At 42.5% G+C, this 26,571-nt stretch overlaps 1 protein-coding gene across 1 annotated transcript; it reads right to left on the reverse strand.

Moving 5' to 3' along the window:
* Nucleotides 1-4,028: 4,028 nt before the first annotated feature.
* Nucleotides 4,029-26,088, reverse strand: LOC149915011 (sex comb on midleg-like protein 2). Its single transcript, XM_090124786.1, has 5 exons — nt 25,903-26,088; nt 19,764-19,946; nt 18,621-18,734; nt 10,526-10,807; nt 4,029-4,159 (listed from the first exon to the last, which is right to left on the reverse strand). Exons 2-5 carry the CDS (start codon nt 19,807-19,809, stop codon nt 4,116-4,118), a joined length of 486 nt encoding a protein of 161 aa, XP_089980912.1. The 5' UTR covers nt 19,810-19,946; nt 25,903-26,088; the 3' UTR covers nt 4,029-4,115.
* Between the last annotated feature and the right edge of the window lie 483 nt (nt 26,089-26,571).

Consider the following 26,571-nt stretch of genomic DNA (forward strand, 5'->3'; position numbering starts at 1 on the left):
ACTTTGTTTCAAGTAATGTTAACACTGAATGAAAGGTATACAGGCTTCAATGAAATTAGGAAGTTGAGGCCTAGTTGAATGCTATTTGTTGTTGAATGGTATTTGTGACAGTGTTGAAAGAAATGGCTGATGTTATTGTAAAGTTACTGTCTGTCATCTATGAAAAACGGTGTTCTGCACAGGTCTGTGAGTGTTAGAAATGGGCTTTCTTGAAGAGCTGTCTTTATGGAAAAGGAGGCATTGCTTGCAAACTGGTAAATTGGGAAAAAAAAAAAAAAAAAAAAAAAAGTAACATTTCTGATTTCCAATTTAGTTATTAGAAAATCCCCATCATCTCTCTTTATATTATATGAATACTCCATGGTGTCCTAGGGATGACAAGATGCCTGTACTGCTATTTAGATATGCACAAATACAACAAATCCATGGGCAGATCTTTCCCCTACTGCATTTTTTTAATGTATTTCTTTATTGCTAAACTAAAAGGAAAATAATAGTAGAAAAAATTCAATCACCTTAATCAGCACATGCAAGTCTTAAAAATCTTTTCCTTGCTCTGACTGGTTTGAGAGCCTATTGTACTGAGAAGCAAAAACAGATTACAAGTAAAACACATAAAACAGAATACAAGCATGTCTATTTCTAAGTTCTCTGGTACTCAAAAATCTAAATACCTATTCATGTAGCTGCATTCATTGCTTTAAGTCATTAGCCAAAAGTAAATACGTAAGGAGAAACAGAGACAAAATTGACTTTATAAGAAGAAAATATATTTTAATATTCAAAATATTCTAAGTCACCATGCTGCCCTTTGAAGACAGCATTCATGTCTCATCTTGATCATGCTGACAAGCATCTCACGGGTATCTGCTTTCACTTACGTTGATTGTACGTTGATTGTAGTATCTGTAATACTGAAAAGACCTGATGGGAAATGTTACCTTCCAAATTTTGCTCTGTGTATATGCATTTCCTATTTAAACCCTCACTCAGCAAGAGAAGGAAAAACACTTCTCAGTTTCAGTGTAAGTGCCCCATGGAATTTTCTACAGGAAAAATATCACTTTAGATCTGTCAGACAATAACATTTTATTACCTCAAGGATGTTATCTGAACCTGAGGTCTAATATCTAAATGAACTGCAGTTCAGATTATTTGAGATTTAGCAGAAAGACAGAGGGATGGAAAGTTTCATAGAAAGATTCTATGGGGAGAAGTCTCATTCATTTATTGTGGATAAATATGATGAAAAGGTATTCATATACCAAGTTTTAATAACTGTATGGTTAACAGGAGGAACAGTAGACAGCTTTGAGCAGTAGCTGACATACAGAACAGGAGAGTTGGAAGAGTAATATTTCCAAGAAGATTAATTTAATTTAAAGGCAGAATGTTTTTTGGCTATTGGAAAGTTCTCTGTTGTGTTGAGCAAAAGGATATATATACTGGCTGAAAATAAACCTGTAAAAGTGAGGTAATGCATTTACTAAAACAACAATAATTGCTATATCAGGATGGATCGTATATTAAAGGCAATAAAACTCTGATTAATAGCTGTCAGGTTATTTCTTTATTTTTCTCAAATATTTATTTGAGCGCAACATACTATAAATACTTTAAAGAAAATGTTTATCTTATATTTGTACATGATTGCACTCAGTAATACATGGAAGAGCAGCCACTGAAGTGGGAGGATCATAAGCCCAATGTATGTGAAGAGAGAGAGCAATAAATTTGATTCTTCTCAGCATTTTTCTGTTACAGGTTTTGAGAAACTTGTTAGATTTTAGTACCTGTAAATGTAAATGAAACCAACATAAAATACCATACATAACCTTATTACTTTAAATAACATAGAAAATATGGATTGGAAGACTCGTGTGTATGTTCTTTTTTTCTGTCTTAGACCTGAATAAAGCTGTAAAGAAGAAATTAATGCTCTAGTAAGTCACTGTCAACTCTTGCAAGTCCATTTGGGAGAAAATTTGACACTCCATTTTTTTTTTCTTGTTGTCCTTCTATCTCCTACTCTCCTTTTTGTGTATGTTTATTATTTGCCTCATTTCTGTGAAAACAAATCAGGCTCCATTAATAAAAGCAAAAACTGTTTAAGGCCATCCATCTTACTCTTTCTCCTCAAAGGTTTGCTGCCACTTGTTCTATCACAGAGGACTGCAAAACTTTTTTGCTCCACATTGTTACCCTCTAATGATAAAATGAATAAATTGCTTAAGAAGATGTTGAAAGACTCTTAATGGTGCATTTATGATCATAACATACGTATTTGTGAGACCTAAGGATTTTTATTAACTCTATTTTTGTTCAATGTAAAATCAAGATTAACTTCTTAGATTTTCTGGACATCCTCGTTGTATAAATTTAATTTTTTACTCCTTTTCCTTGTACAACTTCTGAAATCTGACAGTAAGAACATTTTTATTTTTGTCTCAAACCTCTTTTTTATTCTTTGTCCATCTATTTTTTTTTTCCCCCTATGATGCTTCTTATAACTTTACCAATTACTTTGTGTTCCATTTCATTACGTTATTTATTTTTGCTTTTTCTTTAGGGCAGGATATGTCTACTGCTATGCATCTGCACAGTTCCTCCTCCTATGGAGCTTTGATCCTGGTTGGATTGCTTAAGTGCCATTAACATAAACGTGGTTAACAAAAATAGTAGTTTCAGCTTAGTATTTTTCACGCTAAATCAGGTTCAAAACTAGAAGAATAAAAGTTTTTTTGTAAGAAACATAAACATCCATGTTGATTTCATAAGTGAAACTGATTCTGTTTTTGAAGAGCGGAAGAAATTTAAATAATTCATCTGAAAGCAAAGTTCACTTCTGTTTTTATGTTCTCAGAAGTGAATCATCAGATTAAACTAGCATGTGGTAAACCTCTAACACTACCAAATCTACATATGTAGATTTTGCTTTAATGTCACAGGCAACAGAATGTAATCAACTAACAAACAAAACAAGCAAACAGAAAATTCACATCCAAATAAACCAGAAAGAGGAGTTTGTAGACACTCTACAGAACTGTTAGCTGTGCTATGCTTTTCAAAAGCTGGAATTTGTCCTACAGACATCTCAGAAGTTGCACATCTGTCCAAGAAGAATCATTGCACTTTATTTCTACTGTACATGTTTATCTTATATCTTATTCTTCATTACTGTTATGTACTATGCAAAATACGTAAAGAAAAAAGCAGTAATCAAACTATACATACTGTGAGCAGGGCTTTGTGAAGGCTGCAGTACTGTACAGAAGAAAGCCTTGAACAGATCTATCTCAAATTCAGGGTAATAATACATTTATTTCCTACCCACATTGCTCATGTAATCCACCAACTATTTTAGGAACGCCTAGATTCTTAAAAACACAGAAATTAAAGTGATTTCCTGATCAACCCTTACAGAAAGACACAAGTTTAAACATGAAAGCAACTATGAATGCTTTGGAGAGAAAAAAATAGAATGTAATGTTAATAATCCCTGTAATGTTAATAAGCTAAATAACAGTTTCAAAGTTTAGTATCTTGATGCTTTACGGAGCTCCCATAAGATGGCTCTGAGCCTTCCCTTTCTAATGATTTTGCACACCCACGCAACTTGCTCTGTGGGGATGGAAGATAACAGGATTTAGATCCTTGACACACTGCGATTGATTTAACAATAAATATTGTCTATCCTAGTTTTGGGTTACTATAAGATGAAAGCAAAAATGTATATACTGATCTACTGGTTTTCTTTTAAAAAACATTCATCTGATGCTGAAGGCTAATTCTGTAAAGCTGAAACTTAAATCCCAGCAGAAACAGGTTCCCAGATATTAAAAACAAACAAACAAACAAACAAAAAATCATAAAAGTATGTATAATGAAATCTTTAGGCATGTGACAAACTTTGTTTTATATATTATATGATTTCAGAACATCTGTCACACACACTCACAAACTTTCCTTAGAAGGAGAAGCAGAAGTTTAGATGATGATAAAGTTATGTTCTTACCACATTAGAAGGTTCCAATTTCTTCCTTCTAGCAAGGTCAGTGATATTATTGCCATTGTAGTTGATGCTCTCCATACAGCCTTTGAAATTTTTTCTGCTGTTAGAACTTGGCTTCCCAGAAAAAGGCATGCCTCCAAAGGTTATCTTTGAATGTATCAGAAAATGAAAGACAGTTACTGGAGGACAAGGGCTTAGAATTTTTGCTTACTAGAAAAAGAAAGTATCAAACAAGTACTGGAAAAGTAGGAAAAAGTCTATGATGAAGTCATGACTGCAAATATTTTTGGTGGTGAATTGTATCTGTTATTAGGTTTTCCCAAATAGAGAGAAAATATGTATCACAGTTACATATAGACTGTAACGAAGAGAAGGTCTCTAAAAGGAATGCAGTTTTAAATGCTTGGCAGAGCAAAATGTCAGTCTTGTTAAGAAACAAGAATTTGTTGGCCAAAGAATGTGCTGTCTGTCTGATCTTGGAGAAGAAAAGTCTGCCTTTCTTTACAAACCTGAATGCAGAAAGTTTGAGAAGTAAAGGTGCCCAGTAAAACCTATTTCAATATGTAGACTGAAACAAACATTAAAATAAAAAAAAAAATCTACTAAATCAAAAGGGAAGAAGGAAAGTGTTGCTTTATGTAGAACATCCATCAGTTTGGTAGAGTGTCAGAAGTGAGAAGTGGTTGGTGGCAAGTCAGGAAAATAATTCTTCTCTATTCTGATGCTAAAACTAACTAAAAATTGATGATAGGAAAAGAGAAGCAACTGGCACCTATAGAGAGCTTCCCTGTTATAATATTAGCCTAGAACATGGCTTTGAGAGCACAGGGTTGTCAGCAAAAATGAGCCTGAGGGCAGGAGGGAAAACGTGAAAGAGCAAAAATGTTACAGCATTTACAAAAATACATTGTTGGGGAAAAATAATTCCCTCCTCCCCCTTCACTCCCCTTCCATATTATAGTATGTATATAGTTATCTTAATCAAAAAAGTAACCAAGGAACAAAGGCTATAAAATACAGGTGTTGTGCTGTTTCCTGTTCAATCATCCCTTCCCTAGGGAACAATCTAAATACTAAATACTATTACTAAAATTCTGAAAAATGAAAGTAGTATTTCTGACCCTTATTACTACTTGGGAGAAAAAGGAGATATCATATGAAGGACTTGGAATGGGAAACTCGAAGTTACTGTAGACAAATTGTTGGATAGCAAAAAATACAGTGAGTTGTGGCCAGTTTACCAGGCAAAACGTTACATTTTGTACTCTTATGTACTCATATGTACTCATATGTACTCTTTACATATTAAATTGCATGGACAAGACAGTGTTATACTTACTTTGCATGCCCAGAATGGGAAAAAGCAGATTTCAATTCAAAACTTAAATATCAATAATAAATGGAGACAATTGTGAATTAATTTCTTTTTTATTTAGTTTAAAAACAAAAACAACAGCACAAAAATGTTTCTAAAAATCTGTTTTTACTCATGACTGGAAAATCCAAATGTGATTTCCATGCATCTCGTGGGCCTGAGATAAAGACAATTTAAAAGGAAAGAAAGAAAAAAAAAAGGGGGGGGGGAATGCTATGATGGTAATGTTTAATATTCGTGTGGGGGGTGAAAGGTGTACTTGAGTTGCCTAAGCACAAGCTTCTACTGCTATTGGTGATACCTGGGGTAGTGTGCCTTAGTAACCTCTGCTTTCTGCTTGAGGAGGTATGCATCTCTATAAATTCTCTGCCATTTCTGCCAACACCATGGGAGTGCTGCAGATATCTAGGGGTTCTTAAATGTTGTTGTTAGGGGAACACGGTAATTTCTGGAGCTAATGGTAGCTCAGGGATCTCCAGCTCTGCTGACTGTAATAGTAGCTTGAACACCTAACTCATGTGCAGATATCTGAATTTAGATGTATTAATCTGAAACCAAGTTCCACCTGAAGAGTTTCGGTCGAAGAAACCTGCTTGACAAGTCCAGGTTTAAAGTGGGGCTTTTTTTGAGAGGTCAACACATACGAGGAGGAGCTGAGGTTGGCTCAGCGCAGAGCAGAGGAGCTGAGGGGAGGCCTGATGGCGGCTGCAGCTCCTCACAGGGAGCGGAGGGGCAGCGCTGAGCTCTGCTCTCTGTGACAGCGACAGGGCCCGAGGGAACGGCATGGAGCTGTGTCAGGGGAGGGCAGCTGGGGCTCAGGGAAAGGGGCTGCACCACAGGGCGGTGGGCATGGAACGGGATGCACAGGGCTGTGGGCACGGCCCAAGTGCTGGAGTTCAGAACTCTCAGACGTTGGGTTTGATTTTGGGTGGTGCTGAGTGGAGCCAGGGGTTGGACTCCATGATCCTTGTGGGTCCCTTCCGACTTGGGTTATTTTATGATTGATTTTTTTCTTTTTTTTTTTTCTTACACGATAGGAAAAAAGCACCTGTCTGTTGATAAGAATAGTCACAACAAGGTCTAGCCAAAAACAAATTGTCAAAGTGCCAGATTAGAGGAAAAAACAAAAGGAAGTGCTAAAGGTTTCTGGCAGAAGGAAATAGATTGTATCAGCTGCAAAAGTTGAGATTTCTGAGTTGAAGTCTGAATTGTGCTTTCTGAAGTTTAGTAAATCATGCTGTTTTGATGCTCAGATTTGAAATTAAAAAATGGAAGAGTCAGATAAGACTGTAATATATTGATGCATGTTTAAAACACAGAAGTACTTCCCATAAGCTTTACTTGTCTTGGTTTACCAGGTACCCAGGGAAGGAGTGTTACGTTATTAATACAAACAGTTCAGAAAATGGTTTAGCTACGTGCATCTTGCTAGTCTCTGCATTTATGGCAGCAGCAGTCTCATAAAAGAGGACCATCAGTATCATGAAGCACAATTTGTCTTTCTGTTTTTTCTACTTCGTTGTCACTTGTATTTCAAGCATCAAAATTAAGCTATAAAAAGTGATTAAGCATACTGGTAGCTGTCCAATGCGCTATTATACCATTTATTAAATAGCTTTATTTTTATTTCCCAATTTTTAGGTTTAAATGAAAATAAGGAAAATAAATGAAATAGAATTGGAAGAAGATTGTGATTTGAAACTGGAAGGAGTAGTGATTTTTCAGTATCAGAAAATATGGCTACTTCATTATTTCTTAATTCTATTTTATATCTGTGGTTGAAATTAAACAATGGTGTCAAATTGTAAAATGATAGGGATTAATGTTACTGTAGTAGTACAACAGGATGAAATGAAGCCCAGATTATTTAAAACAAAGACAGTTGCAGTAATGCTGGTTTTCCATGAGAAGCCAAAATAATAGCGGTATTTAAAATATTTAAAAGCTGTTCTGTCTTTTACATCCATTTCATTACATTCTTGTATAATTTTTTATGGGGGGTGGGGGAGGAATCTTGCCTGGAGAAGCCTTACCAAAAACTGTATGGAAGAATGAAAGTTTCAATGCTAACCATTATCATCAGTCTAGTAGTCAGCAGAAAACACTTCCTTCACGTGTTATTTTCAAAGAAGCATTTTAGGGCTGTGGGACTCTTAACATTCTAACATGATAACCTTGGGTTAAAGAAACTGTTAATTCCCAACGTTTATGAAATCCCAGCATTCAGCAGAATGCGGGGAGAATTTGCACAGGGCTGGCATCAGTTGATAGAGCTCAACTCCCCAGGCTTCCTTCATTTGTGCCTGCATCTTTAGTCGGAATAGCTTCATGCACCTCTGCTGTGCCTGCAAGGCTGAGATTAGTTTTGACTTTTGTGGAAAGTAAAGGAGAAAAAGGCATAAATCAGAAGATTTCAACATTTTTAAAAATATAAAATGCAACCTAGTGCAAAATATAAAATCTGTCAGCATTCCTCAGAGGTATGAAGCAGGTCAAAGGGATCCACAATCCACAAGCCTATGGATTGTATATAAGCTGCTCATTCAGTTTACGTGTTTGTCTTTTTCTTGGATGAGAAATAGTTGCTGTTTATTATTTCCTTAAATGCAACACAAGCATTTACTCATAATATCCAATCTGAGAACACCGTTCTTGTAACTGCTTATGAAAATCATAGATACAGAAATCAAAAGAAACTGTTTCAATCTGCTTGCATTTAAGGAAATAGGAAGTCTCTTTCCACCCTTGCGCATATTTAAGACTGTTTTCTGACAAACTGCTAGCTAAAGGCTTCAGTCTTCCTTTTTGTGCTTACTCCCTCAATGGAATAGCTGAGCTTTTGTAACTGTCCCTACTTTGAAGTTTTCTAGTGGATCCAGGTTGGTTTAAGTATCCTCTATTCCTCACTTCTTTCTTTTCTACCATTTTCTTCAAAAAGGAGCATGTTAAGAACATAAATTTCTATTCTGTTAAGAGTCTTCTCCTGCAGTTAGCTGGTTAGTAAATAATACTTTGCTTTCAGAAGATAGGAAATGGATTTGTGGTCATTCTAGATGTTTCTTATCAGGTAAACTCTCATATGTATGTGTTGGAGAAATTCTAATCAGTTCTTCAGTAAAGGTATTATGAAAGCTCAGACAGACTGTTCTGTCATTATTTACCAAGAGATCTGTCTCTTCCTAAAAATAAACAAGACTTTTTGAATTAGGATGTAATTTCCTTTTAAACTGAAAAATTGGAGAAAGACATTTTCTCAAGGGGGAACTGCAGTGGTTGGAAAGAATCTCTGCAAGTCATTGAGTCTAACAAAGCTGGTTCCCTACAGTAAGTTACAGGAAAACGTCCAGATGAGTTTTGAATATCTCCAGAGGAGACTCCACCACCTCTCTGGGCAGTCTGTTCCTGGGCACTGTCACCCTCACAGTAAAGAAGTTCTTCCTTGTGTTCAAATGGAACGTCATTTATTCCAGTTTGTGTCCCCTGCTCCTTGTTCTGTCATTGGGCTCCACAGGCAAGAGCCTGGCCCCATCTGCTCGACTCCCACCCTTTTGGTATTTATAAGCATTGATAATATCCTCTCTCAGCCTCCTCTTCTTCAGGCTGAACAGCCCCAGGTCTCAGCCTTTCCTCATACAGGAGATGCTCCAGGCCCCTCATCATCTCTGTGGCCCTCCACTGGGCTCTCTCCAGAAGTTCTGTATTTCTTGAACTGAGGAGCCCAGAACTGGACACAGCACTCCAGATGTGGCCTCACCAAGGTAGAGAAGAGAGGGGAGATCACCTCACTCAACCTGCTGGCCACATTCTTTTTAATGCATCCCAGGATACCATTGGCCTTCTTGACCACAAGGCCACATTGCTGGTTTGTGGTCACCCTGCTGTCTACAGGGACACCCAGGCCTTTCTCTGCAGTGCTTCTTTCCAGCAAGTCAGACCCTAACCTGTACTGATACATGCAGTTACTCTTCCCCAGATGTAGGACTCTGCACTTGCCCTTGGTGAACCTCATAAGGTTTTTTCTCTCCCTTTCCACCCTGTCCAGGTCTTGTTGAATGGCAGAAAGATAAAAACTGATCAATGCTTCTTGAGGGAAATTCCCAATGTATTTTAGGTGTATACAAGATTATGTAATACTGTGTGAATGTTGTTATGACTGGGTGACAGTTCACCGATCAGTTCACAGATGTTTTTGCTTCTCAATTGTTTTTACAAAATGTAAATAGTATTCATGAGAAGAGAATGTGATTGACTTCACTTCTTCTAGCAAAATTTTGGCCTTGGAGCTTTGTATCTGTGCAGACTGGAACCATAAGTCAATCACAGAACTTGCCACATCACCATTTGCTTTGGTAAACCATCACTACCCCCTTATTCAATATTCTCGAAGGTTCCCTTTTAAGTGAATTCAGATCTGGTCCAGTTGTGGAACTTGCAGCTTTCAGCGTAAGAATATTGTGAAAAGAAGAAGTATCACTAGTCTGTACAGGACTAACACATTTCATTTTACATATGACATTCTTAACAATAGGCTTTTATTATTCATTCTTTGTCATATACTAAAATAAAGGATGTTTTATTTTCTTTCATGTACCAAACCGTAATACCAAACAGTTCCATTTGTCTTAAATACTCTATACAACTGCAGATAATTACAGCAACATAAAAACCAGCATTATGACATACCTAGAGGGATTAGTTTGACTTGTGTTTGGTTCCCAGGTCCCAAGATGCCAGTATCTGGGAAAGTGGCAAATGGAAATTCAACTGTGCAGAGGAACAGGAAAAAACCCTATATCTGTATATCAGCAATACAGAAATAATTGATAAAATGCTCAGGAAACAAGCTGTGTTTAACCAGCACTGTCCAATCCAGCCTGTTGCAGGGTCCACGACAGCAGTGAGAGGAAAGAGCAGCAGACAAGACTCCTCTGGCTTGTACCATGGTATTAGTTCTAGCACGCTTAAGTTCTGCATTTGAAGTTACATTAGCAAGCCTGATGTGCTTGGCAACAGCACAACATCTCACTCCATATGTAACGTATTTTCTGTGGCAAAGCACTTCTTTGTTCATAACTCACGGACTTTGCATGTTCATAAAAGCTGTTACATACTTTGGAAAGTTCAGGCATATAGCATACCTTCAATCCTCCTCTGTATTCGATTCCTACCGACTTCATAGTAACTGCTGTTCCCAGCAGAGCTCAATGACAGCCGGCGCAGGATCGGGGCTGAATTTGAGGTAGCAGTCACTGGCTGAAAGGAATTCCTGTAATATGCTGCACTCCCCGAAGTACGATATTCAGTGGAATTTCGACGGGCTGGGCTTGACAGATTTACTGAATTAAGTGCAGAATCCATAGAGTCCTCAGAAAAGCGATGCTCTTTGGAAGTGCTGTTTTCTTCTATACGTAACGTTTCTGCTACAGAAAACAAAAGCATCAATCTGTTCAAAACGATGGGCTTTGTAGCTTTGTTATTTAATTCCTTGCTATGTTCTCTTGAAGATAATAACAAGCTCCAAGCCTGTTAACAAGTCTCCTGTGAGACAAGACTTACTGAAGAATAGTCATTCTCAAGTAATCACTGGTCCTTTACTACATTAAAAAATTTCCAGTAAAATGTCTAATAGACAAGTTTGAGACAGTCTTCCATAAATCATCTCAGCTGTATATGTTAAATATTATGAGCAGGATGTGGACATAAGGTTTGATTTTTTTTTCATTGTCTGATATTAGCATTAACACATATGCAATCTCAGTCAAGCATTTTCATTATCTTTCTTAATGGTTATCTTCTGAGAATTTGTTTAGGAGTGCATTATGTTTCTATTTTTTATAAATATAAAAAGAATTTTTTAACATAAAAAAACCTCTCATGTTAACTAGCAAATGTTTAATTTGTTCTACACAGTAGAGGGAGTCTCTAACTTCATATGCAAGAGGACAATTATCATCTGTAGATCTCCATATGTTCGGAGACAATAGCCATCATAAAAAACTGAAGAGACTACATGCAGAGCTGCAGAAGGCTGTAAATCCTAGACTCACATGCACACTAACACAATACAGTCTGATCACAATGCTGCAACTACGAGTCGTTAAACATCAGTGGGAACACCACTCCATTCTCTCATCATTGTATGTTCTCAGCTCCACTTGCACTAGGCCAACATCTAGCCTGAGGAAGAAGTTGGAAGCCTGATGCAAAAATCTGCATGAAACAAATGCTGCTTTGGCAAGAGTGTTAAGAGCTGGAAAATATAGCTAACAGGTTCACAGAAGTGTAAACTCCACATTACCATCTTGAAAATTACTCTGTGAAAGTTATAAAACATATGCTAGTGGAGCAGCATATTCTTGGGGGTAACTGGTACAATCTGTGAAACAAGTTCCTAGAATATGCTCTTTATTACTCTTCTTATATGACAACTTCCAATAATTTCTTGGGAAAATTCCAGAATTAAATAAAGGAAGAGTATTTTCCACAAACAAACAAACCACAGCAACAAAAAACACACAGAGAGCTTTTTAAGCACGTTTAACTTGTTCTATTAGCAATTACGTTCTCTCTCCTGAAGTCCGTATAAAACTGGAGTTTAGTGAAGAACTTGAGGTGTATTTCACAGTTATGATCTTCAGGCAACATTATCCCAAAGTGGAACAAAGACACCCAGAGAACCGGTTCCCTACTTAGTGAATTCAGTAAAGCAAGACATGCAATCCACCATAACATCTTCTATTAAACACAACACTTGTGGCAAAAAGAAGCTTTTAAGTCCACAAGCCCTTCTCTTTCAAGTACACAATCCTCAAGACAATAATGATAAACTTTCTAGTTTGATCAAAAAAGCAAAGCAGTGGCTACTGAGGTTTTTGGAGAAAGCAAACTTTTATTTGTCGGCTTGAAGTAGCTGCAGCAACTTGCTAAAAGGAAAGCAATAGCCATCTTTCTATAGAATTTCAGAGATACTAACAGACACAATCAATGATAAGCACTATAATATTAAAGGAAACAAATGAGAAAATTAGATCAGTAGAGAATGAGACCACCAAATGAAGTCTCGGTGCAAGACTGAAAGGCAGAAGTAATACTTCAAATGGCTACAGAAAAGCACTATGAAGGAGTCCAAAACTTGTAGATTGAAACTTCCTAAGTTTTTAAAGGTATGATGAAATACTGGAAGCAATATTCCACACCAGAAAGTTTCAACAGGAGTATTTCAGCAAATATCAGCCAACTCCATACAATGTCTTATGAAGGAATCTTTTTATAGTAATCAAGCAGAGATCCCAAATACATCCGTTAAATAATCATTTTATGTCACTCTTTCCATGATCGCTCAAGACATAAAGGGTTTTAAATTGACTATTTTACAGAAGAATTTAATTGCATTTACTCCAATTATATCCCAGGTTTCTTTCTGATACTACAGATCCTAGTTAAGCAACTGTAAATAGGGATGGCAAAGAGAAACTCTGCTTTGATTCCCAAGACACTAGCATTTGAGCTTAGAATCAGAAAATCATAGAATGGCTTGGGTTGGAAGGGACCCTCAAAGATCATGAAGCTCCAACCCCTCCACCATATGCAGGGCCACCAACCTCCCTATTAAATATTAGACCAGGCTGCCCAGGACCTCATCCAACTGGCCTTGAACACCTCCAGGAAGAGGGGTGTCCACAGCCTCTCTGGGCAGCCTGTTCCAGCACCTCACCATTCACTCTGTAAAGAACTTCCCCTGATACTCAACCTAAATCCTCCCTCCCTCAACTTAAAGCCATTTCCCCTTGTCCTGCCATTATCTTAAGCTTATCTTAACATAGCTCCTCAGGTCACATACACAAGGTGGGAAAACTGGCATACTTCATAGGATGATCATCTTTTAAAATAGGTGTTTCTGTCCAGCAGCTATACTATCCCAATCCACTCCCTTTCAATTCATCTAGCCTCCCTACAAACCAGCCCCAACTGCAGTCTTGTTATTGAAAGCACGGTAACAGGTGTGAGAGCTGATTCAGAATTGGTGTCTGACAAATACAGTTTTGCAATTAACGGAGCAACAAATGACTCTTTTCCTACTTCGACATGTGGAGCAGATGCGAGTAGTAGAGGGATGGAATGAGAACAAGTTTTTTTCTGTTACAAACAGAATTCACATTCTTACTCTCAACTATTCCAAAATTCAACAGATTTCAATGCTCTCTGATTTAGGTTTTGTAACAGAAAACTGAACATCCCTCATCTGCTTAAGCCTTCAAAGAATGCTTCTGCCACTTCAGTTTTGTTAGATTTGTAATATGGAATCAGCACTCTCTTGACCTTTGCCCTGTGAAATAAATTGTTATGCTGCTCCTTTAATGTATTTCCATCCATTACTGCATGGATGGCATCACATCTGCAATAGAACCCAACATTCACCACCAAGTAACCGATCGATGCCTTGTAAAAAAGGGCTGATCTGAAATAATAAACACATTTTCCTTACTCTGTCTTGTATCTGAACAGGTATTAACCAGACCCAGTTGTACCACAGCACTGGTAAAATACTGAAAGCAGAAGGCACTGCCATGTGATCTTATGCTGTAAGGCAGGCCCTGTAAGTAATAACTGAAGTTTTATTCTCAAGTCAGCACCAGACACCAAGGGTTCATACATGTATGAGTCCCAATTAGGAAGTTCAGCTTTTCAAAAACCAGAGTTAAATATGTTAAAGGCTGCTATTTAATGATTTCACAATGCAGCAAGCTGTTAATGACAGGTAAATTCAGCAGAAGTAGAACTTCCATATGCAGAAGATCATTAACAACATCAAATTTACTACATCTAAGAGCCACTAACAGAGCCCAGTAAGCCATATCAATTTTATCTACAAATATCAGTCTTCCAGAGGTGAGTTTTTGCACACTTGAAATGTACAAAAGATCAATGAATAATTGTCTCACCTGAAGCTGGAAAGCATCAGTTTTTCAAGTTAATTTGGTATAGACTTTCTGCACCGAACGTTTACTGTTTCAAGACCTCAAGAGGAGATGAGCAATTGCTTGTGCATCCGTTGTTATAAATCTAGATTACAAGTATGTGTGTGTATATGTAGATATACATGCCATAATTATTATGCTTTTCTTTTTCTCTATCTCATGTTTTCCCTCATTTCTCCTCTCCATCTCATTGAGATGGGGGCAGTGAATGAACAGCCACGTGACGCTCAGTGATCTGCTGGGTTAAACCACAATGCATCACCATATCTTAAAGAACTTGCACGCTGTAAAAGATTTCTTCTTTTAAGAACGTCAGCTTGCCTTTATAAAACACACAGAGTATCTTTGTAAGCAGATTCTGTCAGAAAGCGATCTTCTAACTCAATCCTGACTATTACAAAAATTCAGTACAGTTCTAATTATTAAAGGCAGCCATTCAACCTCACATGAAAACAGACTAGAGCACGTTTACACATGTATTTTTTGCCCTACTGACAAAGAATGCACACGCAGCACAGAGCACCCACCTGGCACCTAAGAATGAAGTTCTTACATTTTATTGCTACAACAAACACAGAAGTGTTGAGTTTGAAATTTCAGCAGGATTCTTCCAATCAAAACATTTTCCTCCTGCTTAACTGACCGTAACATTTGCAGAAGTCACAGACAACTGTAAGCTTCTACAGTTTCAAGGAACAGAATAACCCATATTGGAAAATTCGAGACCAAAAAATAAAGCTGTCTGCATAACCGAATAAAGGCAGATCTCACTATAGATTTATTTTCCACTGATGAAAAAGCAAATTTGCTTGCTGTTCTTAATTACAGTATTTGTAGGGCATTTCATAGATGTACTACAGCATTAAGAACTCTCTCCTCTCACCCCCATTCTCATAAGCAAATGCTTCCCTCTTGCTGCTTCCACATTCTATCACCTCATTAGTTAATTATTGCTTAAACGCAAACATACACTACCTGCATATGTTATAATGGAGACTTTGTTTTACTTTCTCATACACAAGAATACAACTAAACTATAAAGCCAGAAAGGTAAAATTTATGCAACTATGACTTAATTACTGTCAGGCTCTTAGCCTTCAGGAGAAGTACATCATCAAGATCATAGTGGGTTTTTTTGTGTCCCAATTAGAACACCACCATTAAATGTACGACAAATAAACGTGTTAGGAAGCAGAACAACTCCTACAAGATAACTGACTTTCCTTCTACTTGTACACACCATGTGAAGGACAGCTCAAACTCTGAGGTGCTCGCAACAGTCCAAAGCAAACACCTTGCTTCTCACAGGAAGAGATGGTGAGCAACTGCTACACATCTGCACGCTGACAAAAGACACGCTCAGCATCCTCACAACATTGCTCTGTTGTAATCTAACGTCTGGATGAACATAAAAGCTCCTGAACAGTGCACGGACTCAGGATTCCAACACAAACAAGAGGATTCTCTCTCTTCAGCCCTACATACTTTCTGCAGACCATCAGACCACTGCTACCGAGCTTCTCCACAGCTGTGTAGAGACAGCTACTTCATGTGGAGTCTCTCATTGTCTTCTCGCATCCTTTTAAGTGGTATGACATTCTCATTGTGTCACTTTGATATTGTCACCTTGTGAACAGTCTGACTGTGACTCATAGAACCACAGACTGTTCTCTTCTGCACATAATCGCACATCTCTTTTTTCTTTTTTTTCTTTTTTCCCTACAGAATGCCTCATATTTCCCCGTTTCCTATGTGTTCCTATCTGCCTCTATGTTACCACCCACCTCAACCCAGCAGTACCGAATGACACATTCCTTTTTTCATACCTTTTCCCCCAGTGTGTGGAAATCCCACTATCCCCCATCACACCATGCCCACTAACCATGTTCCTCAATGCCACATCCATACATTTCTTGAACACCTCCGGGGATGGTGACTCTACCACCTCCCTGGGCAGCCTGTGCCACTTCCTCACCACTCCTTCTGAGAAGAAACATTTCCTAATATCCAACCTGAACTTTCCCTGTGCAGCTTGAAGCCATCACTTCTCACACTATCGCTGGTTACCTTCACAATTGGTCTGTAGTGTTGTAGTTTTGCAGAGTTACTCAACCTAACTTCTCCATTCTGCTTGCTTCCCTCCTGCCTGCGCTCCTGGACTGGTTTGTGACAGCTAGGCTAGTCTTGTACTACACTCCTTATCTTTTCTGTGCGGACAGATAGTTCATTCACAATCTTGAAGCAGTTTCTTTGAGTAACTGCCAGGTTTCAAACATTTTTTCATCTGTGTCAGCTTTCTGGGACATCATACTGAGTTGTTGTAGGGGTTCATTGTAGTCTATCTTCATGAGATATTTTTATTTTGACATCCTTGCTTCTTTTGAAAATGATGTAATTTCCCTGCAAAAACCTGCAAAGCCATGCATACATGTATGTATGTATATACGTATAAAGTATGTATGAAAGCATAAGTATAGCGTATATATAAAAACATGTATCCATGCATGCGTACATACTATATACTGTACTATATACATACATAACTCTCTCTGTTTCTAAAGAATAACGAGAATTTAAATATTTCCTGGCTTTTGTGACCAATTAATTCAGATTAAGACCCATAAAAGTAAACAAAGGATGATGGGTGTGCCATCAGCAAACAAGCTTGTCACACTGCTGGCAAATGGAAACAGGCATGACTCCTTACTCATTTTTCTAATAATCCTGTGCAGAAATTGTTGGCTTTGCATCCACTGCCGCTAGTTAGGTGAAAGTGCTATGGATCCCTTTAGCTGTAACATTCTGCCATTTTTGATATTAAAATGAATTTGAAGAAATACATCAACTTCATCTATAAAAGGGTTCCAGGATCAAAATGCTCATCAGGGTACAACACGCGTGCCGACTTACTTACAGGGAGATTTCTTATAAGAGAAGCAGGTCTAAGACATCTGTTTATCTCCAATTTAAACAACTTAATTTAGGTAGAATTATGTGTTTTACAGCTATTCACGCAGTTGCTTACTAGAAATATCTGATTTAATTGCAGAGATGTTCTAGACCTAAACCAGGGTCTATTTAAGACAGAGAAAGCTCTGCATTGACAATTTTTATATTTGTTGTGGTTACATCATTGAAGTGAATACATTGTGTTTATATTAAATTGTAAGAAGAACCATTTTTAATAAGCTTTAACATTTTAATTTGATATCCTCTTCTGATTTAAGTGTGGCCTTATGACTCTCCATAGAAAAAGATTATTCTGCCCACACTGAGGCTAAATGACAAAACCCCAGTAACTCAAAAAAAAAAAAAAAAAAAAAAGAGAAAAAAGAGAAAAAAGAGAAACAAATGACTAATCTCAAAAGCCTTTGGAAATATTATGCAAATATACCACAGCAATAGAAAGTATCAGATGGGATGAGTCACATCAACAAGTTACCATGGTTTGACAAGTAGCAAAAGCAGAGTAAAACCACTCTTTCCTAAGTCTCTCTGTGAGGTTTAAGCTGACACGCTTCACTTCACATCTGAGGCAGACTACAAATCGGCACGAGCTACTGCACCTCAGCCATGGCACAGGCAAAAGCTTTCCTTGTCCTGGAGTCAGCTGCACAGAGAGGCTCTGCTGCTCTGGTCCCTGCCACGGCTGCATTTTATCCAACCCATTCCTGTGCTCATCTGAGCCCACGATGAGTCAGTGCAGAGAAGCTAACTGCAGATATCTCCTAGCTTTGCCAAAATGTTTTCTGTGCTTCACTGGGTCAGCTCGTCACCTCATCAGCAGGGAGGCTTGGGATGCACTACACGGACAAGGAGGCAAGGAGAGCAGGAGCAGAGCAACTTCTAGGGGCAGCTAGCCATACATTCAGTTAAACTGTACCATCAAAACACATCCTTGCTCTTACAGTCATTAGCCCAAACCAAGAGTTATTAGAGCTGCTTCCAATTTATCTCCTAATCCATTTCAAGGGAATTGTTTTTCTACTAAATAGCCATACAGGAAGCTTCAAATGTCACCTATCTGCCTGAGTGATTTCACAAAAAAGACTGACATGTTTAGGAGAAAGACTTCTTGAACTTGCAGTAGATCGTCCATAAGCACAAAATCCATGCCACTGATCAATAAATATCTCCATTCTCAGCTGTCAAGGGCTATAGACATACCAGAGAAATACACTAGACTCAGTCCTTTTGACTAAAAATACCAAAATCATACGTAATCCTCATATGTATTACAACACAATGTAATCACCTTCAGATGGATGAGCATCACTCCTCGGAAGCTTAGGGGAAAGGGGAGCTGTGTATGGTGGAGAGTCCTGAGAGTATCGTTTAACACTTCCGTTTTCATGTATTTCTTCTTTTGCTGTGAAAAGGAAAGATATCACCAATTTATTATGGTATAAAAATGCTCACAGGGAAAGTCAAAGTACAAAAGCAAAAACATACATCAAGTCATTCACCAGGTAACAAATCCATTTCACATAGAATCGGTCATTCAATACAAACTTCAAAAGCTGAAGTAACAGCTTAGTTTATACTATCATCATCCAAATTTCCAAATTTAGGCTACTTTCCTGAAAAGTATTAAAGCAAATGACTTTTATTTGATGAAATGAAACAAATACAATTTCTCTACTGGAAAAAAACAAAACAAAACAAATAAAAACCGAAATACCAAAACCACCACAATACTTTATTTTCTAAAGCAGCACCTCTAAGACTGAAACTGCATTGATGTCAAAGTTTTCTCAGCTATGGCTCCTGATAACCCTTGGACCGGGACTCGTAATACCAGCACTGCAAGCCATTTGATGGGAGACCCTGAGCATGTTATTTCCCTCTCACTCTATATACCCCCAGAGTACCAAAACTCACATAAAATGTCACAAGCAGCCAGCTGCAAAACCCACCTTCTCTACTAGACTGTATGCTGCAGAATTTAAAATTTTGGAGCCGCCACTGAGCAAGGTGAACAAAGAAGGAAGAAAAGAGTATTTAATGTTGTAGGATAGGCTGAACTGAATCATCTCTCAGAGCAAGCCCCTTCTTATAAGGTAGTAAGCATCTTTCTCCAAGGTTATTTTATGATTCAAACATAAATTGAACAGGCAAAATGTGAAGTTTTGAGTCTGTTCTTTTAGTAACCCAGTGGTACAATTCCTACTTGACCACAAGAAAGAGTTAGCAGAACAAAATGATTTCTGCACATGTGGTATGAGCTATCCCAACCTGCCACAGCACTTGTGCTCTGGAACGAATCCTCTAAGAACTGAAGAGTATTCATTTCAATCAATTAAAGTTATAGCAAAGCAGATTAAAATGTTAAATTTCATAAAGTAACCACACTTATCAAAAATATCAGTACTTGTCAACAACAGCTGTTTGATAGTACCTGGTTTGTTCCTATCGTACTCCGTGGGACTATGTGCACACCCCATGTAGGGGCTGAAAGGCTGGCTACTGAAAAGATTATCGCATTGAAGACTGTGGCAGAGTTTCTCCAAGAAACGTAGGACAAACGATGCACTGTTTACAGAAGGAAGATTGATGGCATGCTTCTCCCCATCAAAGGAAGCTGCGAATAAGAAGAAGATGTCAAACAGCCCCTGAGCATCACGAAGTATAGCAAAACACTAACAAGTAAAGGAGAAGACATTCAGCTTTGATTTAAAACATGCAAGACATGAGAGGAATAAACAATCTTTCTGGTGTTGTCCTTGATCGCCGAGGATCGCCGCTTCGGAGCTGTTTCAGCCAGAGCCGCAGCGGCTGATCGCGAAGAACACGTGGATCTCGATCGGTTCCCTCTTCCGGGGGTCCCCGAGACAACAGAGAAGCCCGGCAGCTCTCGCGAGAGCGGCTGACGCAGCGGGGGCGTTGCCAGGGCAACGCCTAGAAAAAACCTCCAGCGTCGCTGCCCACCAGGGCGGAGAGGAGAGGCGTTATCACTGTGAGGTAAGTGGCAGGTGCGGGGTCACCCATTAACGACCTGGTAAGGGGGCGAGGGCAGAGCCAGCACTATCAGCAGCAGGGTAGGGCTGATCGGTCACGCCCTGTTAAGGCTATTCTAGTTGTGCTAATTAGTCTTCAGGTTCTCCATGGCTCCACCCCGGCGGAAGGCTACTGTCTCTAAAAATAATGTGGGGACCCAGACAGAGGCCCCCTGCACATGTAAAAGAAAGACTGCCAAGAAGAATGCAGAGACGCAGACTGAGGTCCCAAAACAACATGCTAGTGTGCAGGTCACTGGCTGTGATGAGTGCCAGAGCCTGGCCCTTGCAGTGCCAGGCGATGGAGGCAGCACTTGTGTAAGATGTGACCAGCTAAAGGACTTACTTTGCCTTGTGGTCAACCTGAAGGAGGAGGTGGAGAGGCTAAGGACCATAAAGGAATGTGAGAGGGAGATTGATTGGTGGTGCCAGTCCCTGTCAGCTCCGAGATCTTGGCACACAGCTGAGGCTCTGCGTGGAGCGTGTCACCCCCTGCCGCCTTGCAAACAGGTAGTAGAGGGGAACCGGCAGGTAGACTGTGTTCCTGCTGCAGTGCAAGGCAATTTGAGAGCAGAGCAAGGCAATCTAAGGGAGGAGGAGGAGTGGAAAAGGATACCGGCTCGGCGAAGTGGGTGTCCTCCATCCCGACCATCCTCGGCTCCCCAGGTGCCTCTGCAAAATAGGTTTGAGGCCCTGAATCTCGAGGGAGAGGTGAGTGAGGGGGTGGAGGGAGGTCCACCTGTAAGGTTGCCTCGGGCGAAGCGGTCGACCCCACGCCTCAAGACTGCCTCCGCCCGGAAGGACAGAAGGGTGGTTGTCATAGGTGACTCCCTGCTGAGAGGAACAGAAGGCCCTATATGTCGGCCTGACCCTACCCGTAGGGAGGTGTGCTGCCTCCCTGGGGCAAGGGTCAGGGACATTGCTAGGAAACTTCCTGGTCTGATTGGCCCTTCTGATTATTACCCATTATTGATAGTTCAGGCTGGCAGTGATGAAGTCGCTGAGAGAAGCCTGAGGTCTATCAAGGAAGACTTCAGGGGACTGGGGCGGGTAGTTGAAGGAACGGGTGTGCAGGTGGATTTTTCTTCCCTACCTTCAGTGGCAGGGAAGGATACCGAGAGCATCCAAAAAACCCGCCTCATAAATAAATGGCTAAGAAGTTGGTGCAAGCACAGGAACTTCGGTTTTTTTGACCACGGGGTAATTTACTCTGCGCCTGGCATGATGGCTGCAGATGGAAGTAGCCTGTCTCCAAGGGGTAAGAGGATCCTAGCCCAGGAACTGGCAGGGCTCATTGAAAGGTGTTTAAACTAGGTATGAAGGGGGAAGGGGACAGAATGAGGGCCACTGGGGTTGAGCGGGTAGTTCGTGGCTCAAAATGGAGTTCGATGGGTGAAAAGGGTGGAGTTCAAAGGGATGGAGAGAGGCAGGGGGGTGCTGCTTCCCTAAAGTGTCTATACACTAATGCGCGCAGCATGGGAAATAAACAGGAAGAGTTGGAGATCTGTGTGCGGTCACAAGGCCATGATCTCATTGCGATCACGGAGACGTGGTGGGACAGCTCGCATGACTGGAATGTTGTCATGGAGGGCTACGTTCTTTTTAGGAAAGATCGGCTGGCGAGGTGGGGTGGTGGAGTTGCTCTTTATGTGAGAGAGCAGCTAGAATGTATTGAACTCCACCTGGGGGAGGGTGATGTAGCAGTGGAGAGCTTGTGGGTGAGAATCAAGGGGCAGGCTGGTATGGGTGACACCGTTCTGGGTGTGTACTACAGGCCCCCTGATCAGGAGGAGGAGGTTGACGAGGCCTTCCACAAGCAACTGAAAGTAGCGTCGCAATCCCAGGCGCTAGTGCTTATGGGGGACTTCAATTATCCAGATATTTGCTGGAAAAGCAACGTGGCCAGGCACGCGCGGTCCAGACGGTTCCTGCAATGTGTCGAAGACAACTTTCTGATGCAGATGGTGGAGGAACCGACGAGGGGAGGGGTGTTACTGGACCTTATTCTCACAAATAAGGACGGGTTTGTTAAGGAAGTAAAAGTTGGGGGTAGCTTGGGTTGTAGTGACCACGAGATGGTGGAGTTCAAGATCTTGAGTGGAAGGAGCAAAGCAAAAAGTAGGATTGCTACCCTGGACTTTAGGAGAGCCAACTTTGATCTCTTCCGGGACCTACTTGGAGCTATCCCGTGGGCTAGGGTGTTAGAAGGTAAGAGGGCCTGTGAGAGCTGGTTGGCATTTAAACAGCTCTTCTTCCAAGCCCAGGATCGGTGCGTCCCTGTGAGCAAGAAATCAGGAAAGGGTGGCAGGAGACCTGTGTGGATGAGCAAGGAGCTCATGCACAAACTCAAAGGGAAAAAGAAGGTCCATGAAATGTGGAAAAAGGGTCTGACCACTCGGGAAGAATATAGAAATGTTGTCAGGGCCTGCAGGGATGCGACGAGGAAGGCTAAAGCCCACCTGGAATTGAATCTAGCAAAGGTGGTAAAGGATAATAAAAAAGGCTTTTTTAAGTATGCTAACAGTAAAAGGAAGACTAGGGAGAATGTAGGTCCCCTACTAAGTGAGGAGGGTGTTCTGGTAACGGGGGATGCTGAGAAGGTGGAGATACTGAACGCCTTCTTTGCTTCTGTCTTCAGTGAAAAAGCTCCCCCTCGGGAATCCCAGGCCCTGGTGGTTAGTGAGAAGGTCTGGGGAATAGAAGACTTCCCTTTAGTCAGGGAAGAGGCGGTCCGAGAGCGCCTAGGCAACACCAATGTTCATAAGTCCATGGGACCCGATGGGGTGCATCCACGGGTGCTGAGGGAGCTGGCAGAGGTGATTGCTGAACCGCTCTCTATCATCTTTGAGAGGTCTTGGAGAATGGGGGAGGTGCCTGAAGACTGGAGGATAGCCAATGTCACTCCGGTCTTCAAAAAGGGCAAGAAGGAAGATCCAGGTAATTACAGGCCAGTCAGCCTCACCTCTGTCCCTGGAAAGGTGATGGAACAGATTGTGCTGGATGCCATCTCCAGACAACTGGAAGAAAAGGTTATCAGGAGTAGTCAGCACGGGTTCACCAGGGGGAGGTCGTGCTTGACCAACCTGGTAGCCTTCTATGATGTTGTCACTGGCTGGGTGGATGGGGGGAGAGCAGTGGATGTGGTCTACCTTGATTTCAGCAAGGCATTTGACACTGTCTCCCACAACATCCTTATAACGAAGCTGAGGAAGTGTGGGATAGATGAGTGGACAGTGAGGTGGGTTGAGAACTGGCTGACTGGCGGAGCACAGAGGGTTGTCATTGGCGGTGCAGAGTCTGGTTGGAGACCTGTAACCAGCGGTGTTCCCCAGGGGTCGGTGCTGGGACCGGTCCTGTTCAACATCTTCATCAATGACCTTGATGAGGGGGTAGTGGCCACCCTCAGCAAGTTTGCTGATGATACGAAGTTGGGAGGATTGGCTGACACGCCTGAAGGCTGTGCTGCCATTCAGCGAGACCTGGACAAGCTGGAGAGCTGGGCAGTAAGGAACCAGATGAGGTTTAACAAAAGCAAGTGTAGAGTCTTGCACCTAGGGAGGAATAATTGCATGCACCGGTACAGGTTGAGGGATGACCTGCTGGAGAGGAGCTCTGCGGAGAGGGACCTGGGTGTCCTGGTGGACGACAGGTTGGCCATGAGCCAGCAGTGTGCCCTTGTGGCCAAAAAGGCCAATGGCATTCTGGGGTGCATTAAAGGGAGCGTGGCCAGCAGGTCGAGGGAGGTGATCCTCCCCCTCTACTCTGCCCTGGTAAGGCCTCATCTGGAGTACTGTGTCCAGTTCTGGGCTCCCCAGTACAAAAAAGACAGGGATCTCTTGGAAAGAGTCCAGCGGAGGGCCACAAAGATGGTGAAGGGCCTGGAGCATCTCCCCTATGAGGAAAGGCTAAGTGATCTGGGTCTGTTTAGCCTTGAGAAGAGAAGACTGAGAGGGGACCTGATCCAGGTCTATAAATATCTAAGGTGTGGGGGGCAAAGTGGCGAGGCCAGACTCTTTTCAGCAGTGTGCGGAGACAGGACAAGGGGAAATGGCCAGAAGCTGGAGCATAGGAAGTTCCGCACCAGTGTGCGCAAGAACTTCTTTACGGTGAGGGTGACGGAGCACTGGAACAGGCTGCCCAGGGAGGTGGTGGAGTCTCCTTCTCTGGAGATATTCAAGACCCGCCTGGACGCCTACCTGTGCGACCTGGTGTAGGGATCCTGCTTTGGCAGGGGGGTTGGACTCGATGATCTCTGGAGGTCCCTTCCAACCCCTACGATTCTGTGATTCTGTGTGATTCTGTTTAACACGTTTATATCCAAAGAACTGGTTGTACCTTCCATTGGATCCATGCCACTTCAAATTTGCTCTATGAGAACTTATTTTCAGAAAATAACACTGGCTTTAAACGAGTATAACAAATCTATTCTCTCAACATCAAAATCTTACGGGCAATTTCAGTTGTTTGCTTATAAAACAGTACCTCTATACCACCTATTTGCAGGAGATAACCAAGAAAAGATCCATTACAGCAGTCTTGCACACCCACACAACTCGAAGTAGCGTTTAAGTCCACACAATGGAAAAAGCTCATACTCCTACCACCCAGCCCACCTGTTAAAATGGCGCTTTGTGCTCCTACTCCAGGCAGGTAGATCTTATTAAACGCTTGTCTTTTTTTTTTTTTTTTTTAAACTGCAGCTCAGCAAGAAAACGCACGCACTAAGAACACTATCGTTGTTTCAAGCAAACACAGAAAACTATGCGAAAGGATGAATTCGATGCCCTTAGGCTGAAACGCGATGAGGGAAAAATGATAGTTCCACACCCTCACGGAGGGCAGAACGCTGTCGGGAGCGGGAATCGCGCTCGCCGAAGCAGCGCCGTCAGGCGGGGCGGCGCGCAGCCGGTGACAGCGGGAGCCGGGGGCGCTCAGCATCCCTCGGCAGCGCGGCGCGGCGACCGACAGGGCACCGCTCACAACTTCCCTCCCGCAGCACCGCAGCACCTCCACACTGCTCGCCACAAGCTCTCCGCACGCCAACGGGTTTCCCAACCCTCCTCGGCTTCGCGTCCTCCCACAGCCGAAGCGACGAGTCGCGCGGCTCTGCCCTCGCAACTCCCCCCGCCCCGCGCACGGAGGCGGCCCCCAACCGCAGCGCCCAGCCGCAGCCCCCAGCCGCTCCCCCCCTCGCGCAGCGCCACTCCGGGGTGCCGCCTGCCGCAGCGACGGCGGCGGGGAGCCCTCGCGCCCACAGGCGGCCTTCCCGGGGTCTGCCCTCTCCGCCCCCCTCCCACCTACCTGAGGGCAGCCGGCATCCGTCCGCGCGGCGGCGCACAGCCGGTGGCACCGCGCGCAGCCTGCCTGCCTGCCTGCCTGCCTGCCGCCCTCCCTCGGACGAGGGTCCCCTTAGACGAAAGCACAGCCCCAGCCCGGCCGCTACCGCGAGGGACCGCGCCCGCGGCCGGAGCCCGGGGGCCGCGAGGAGGGAGGGCGGAGCGCCCGGTGACAGGTGAGGACGGCCCCCGCGCCGCTCCCTACCTCGCGCCGCTCTCCTCGCAGCCGGCGGCTCGCTTACCCTCGACCGCCGCCGCCCCCTCGCTCCGTTCCCCCGCCCTAACGCGGCGTTCAACGCGGCCCCGCTAGCCGCGAGGCCCCGCCCCCCGCCCCCCGCCCCGCACTGACGGCTCTCTCCGCCAATAGCGAAGAAGACGGCCGTCCTCGAGCTCCGCCCTCACCTCCTTCGACCAATAGGAGCTATCCGTGGTGCTGCCCCTCCACCTTCCCGGCAGGCTCGGTTGGCTCGCAGCTGCCGAGCAACGGGCGCGGGGCTGCGGGTGGGGCCGCTGAGGGCGGTGGCCGGGTGAGGCCCCGCTGCGGGCCGGGGTTGGTGCCGCGGGATTGTGCCCGGGGCTCCTCGTTCGGGAGCTTTCGCCTCATAGATGGACGTTTTTTGTTCCCCTCCCCTTTTTCCCTCTCGGCTCAGCCATCAGGAGGATGGAAATATCTCCCGCACTCACAAAGCTGTAATCTCGGCTTGCAGATTGTGCTGCTGGAGCCTGCGGGGCTGTGCTTCCTGCTCCGCTCACGGGAATTAAAAACGTGGGTGAAAAATAAAGCTGCTTCCGGATGCACTGCGTGTCAGATGCATCGCAGCACGGTGCAGCTCTACCGTAATGGATGCTCCATCCCAGCTCCCATTTTCCTGGA

Source organism: Phasianus colchicus, chromosome 25 (assembly GCF_987193195.1).
Source record: "Phasianus colchicus chromosome 25, bPhaCol1.hap1.1, whole genome shotgun sequence".
NCBI lineage: Eukaryota > Metazoa > Chordata > Aves > Galliformes > Phasianidae > Phasianus > Phasianus colchicus.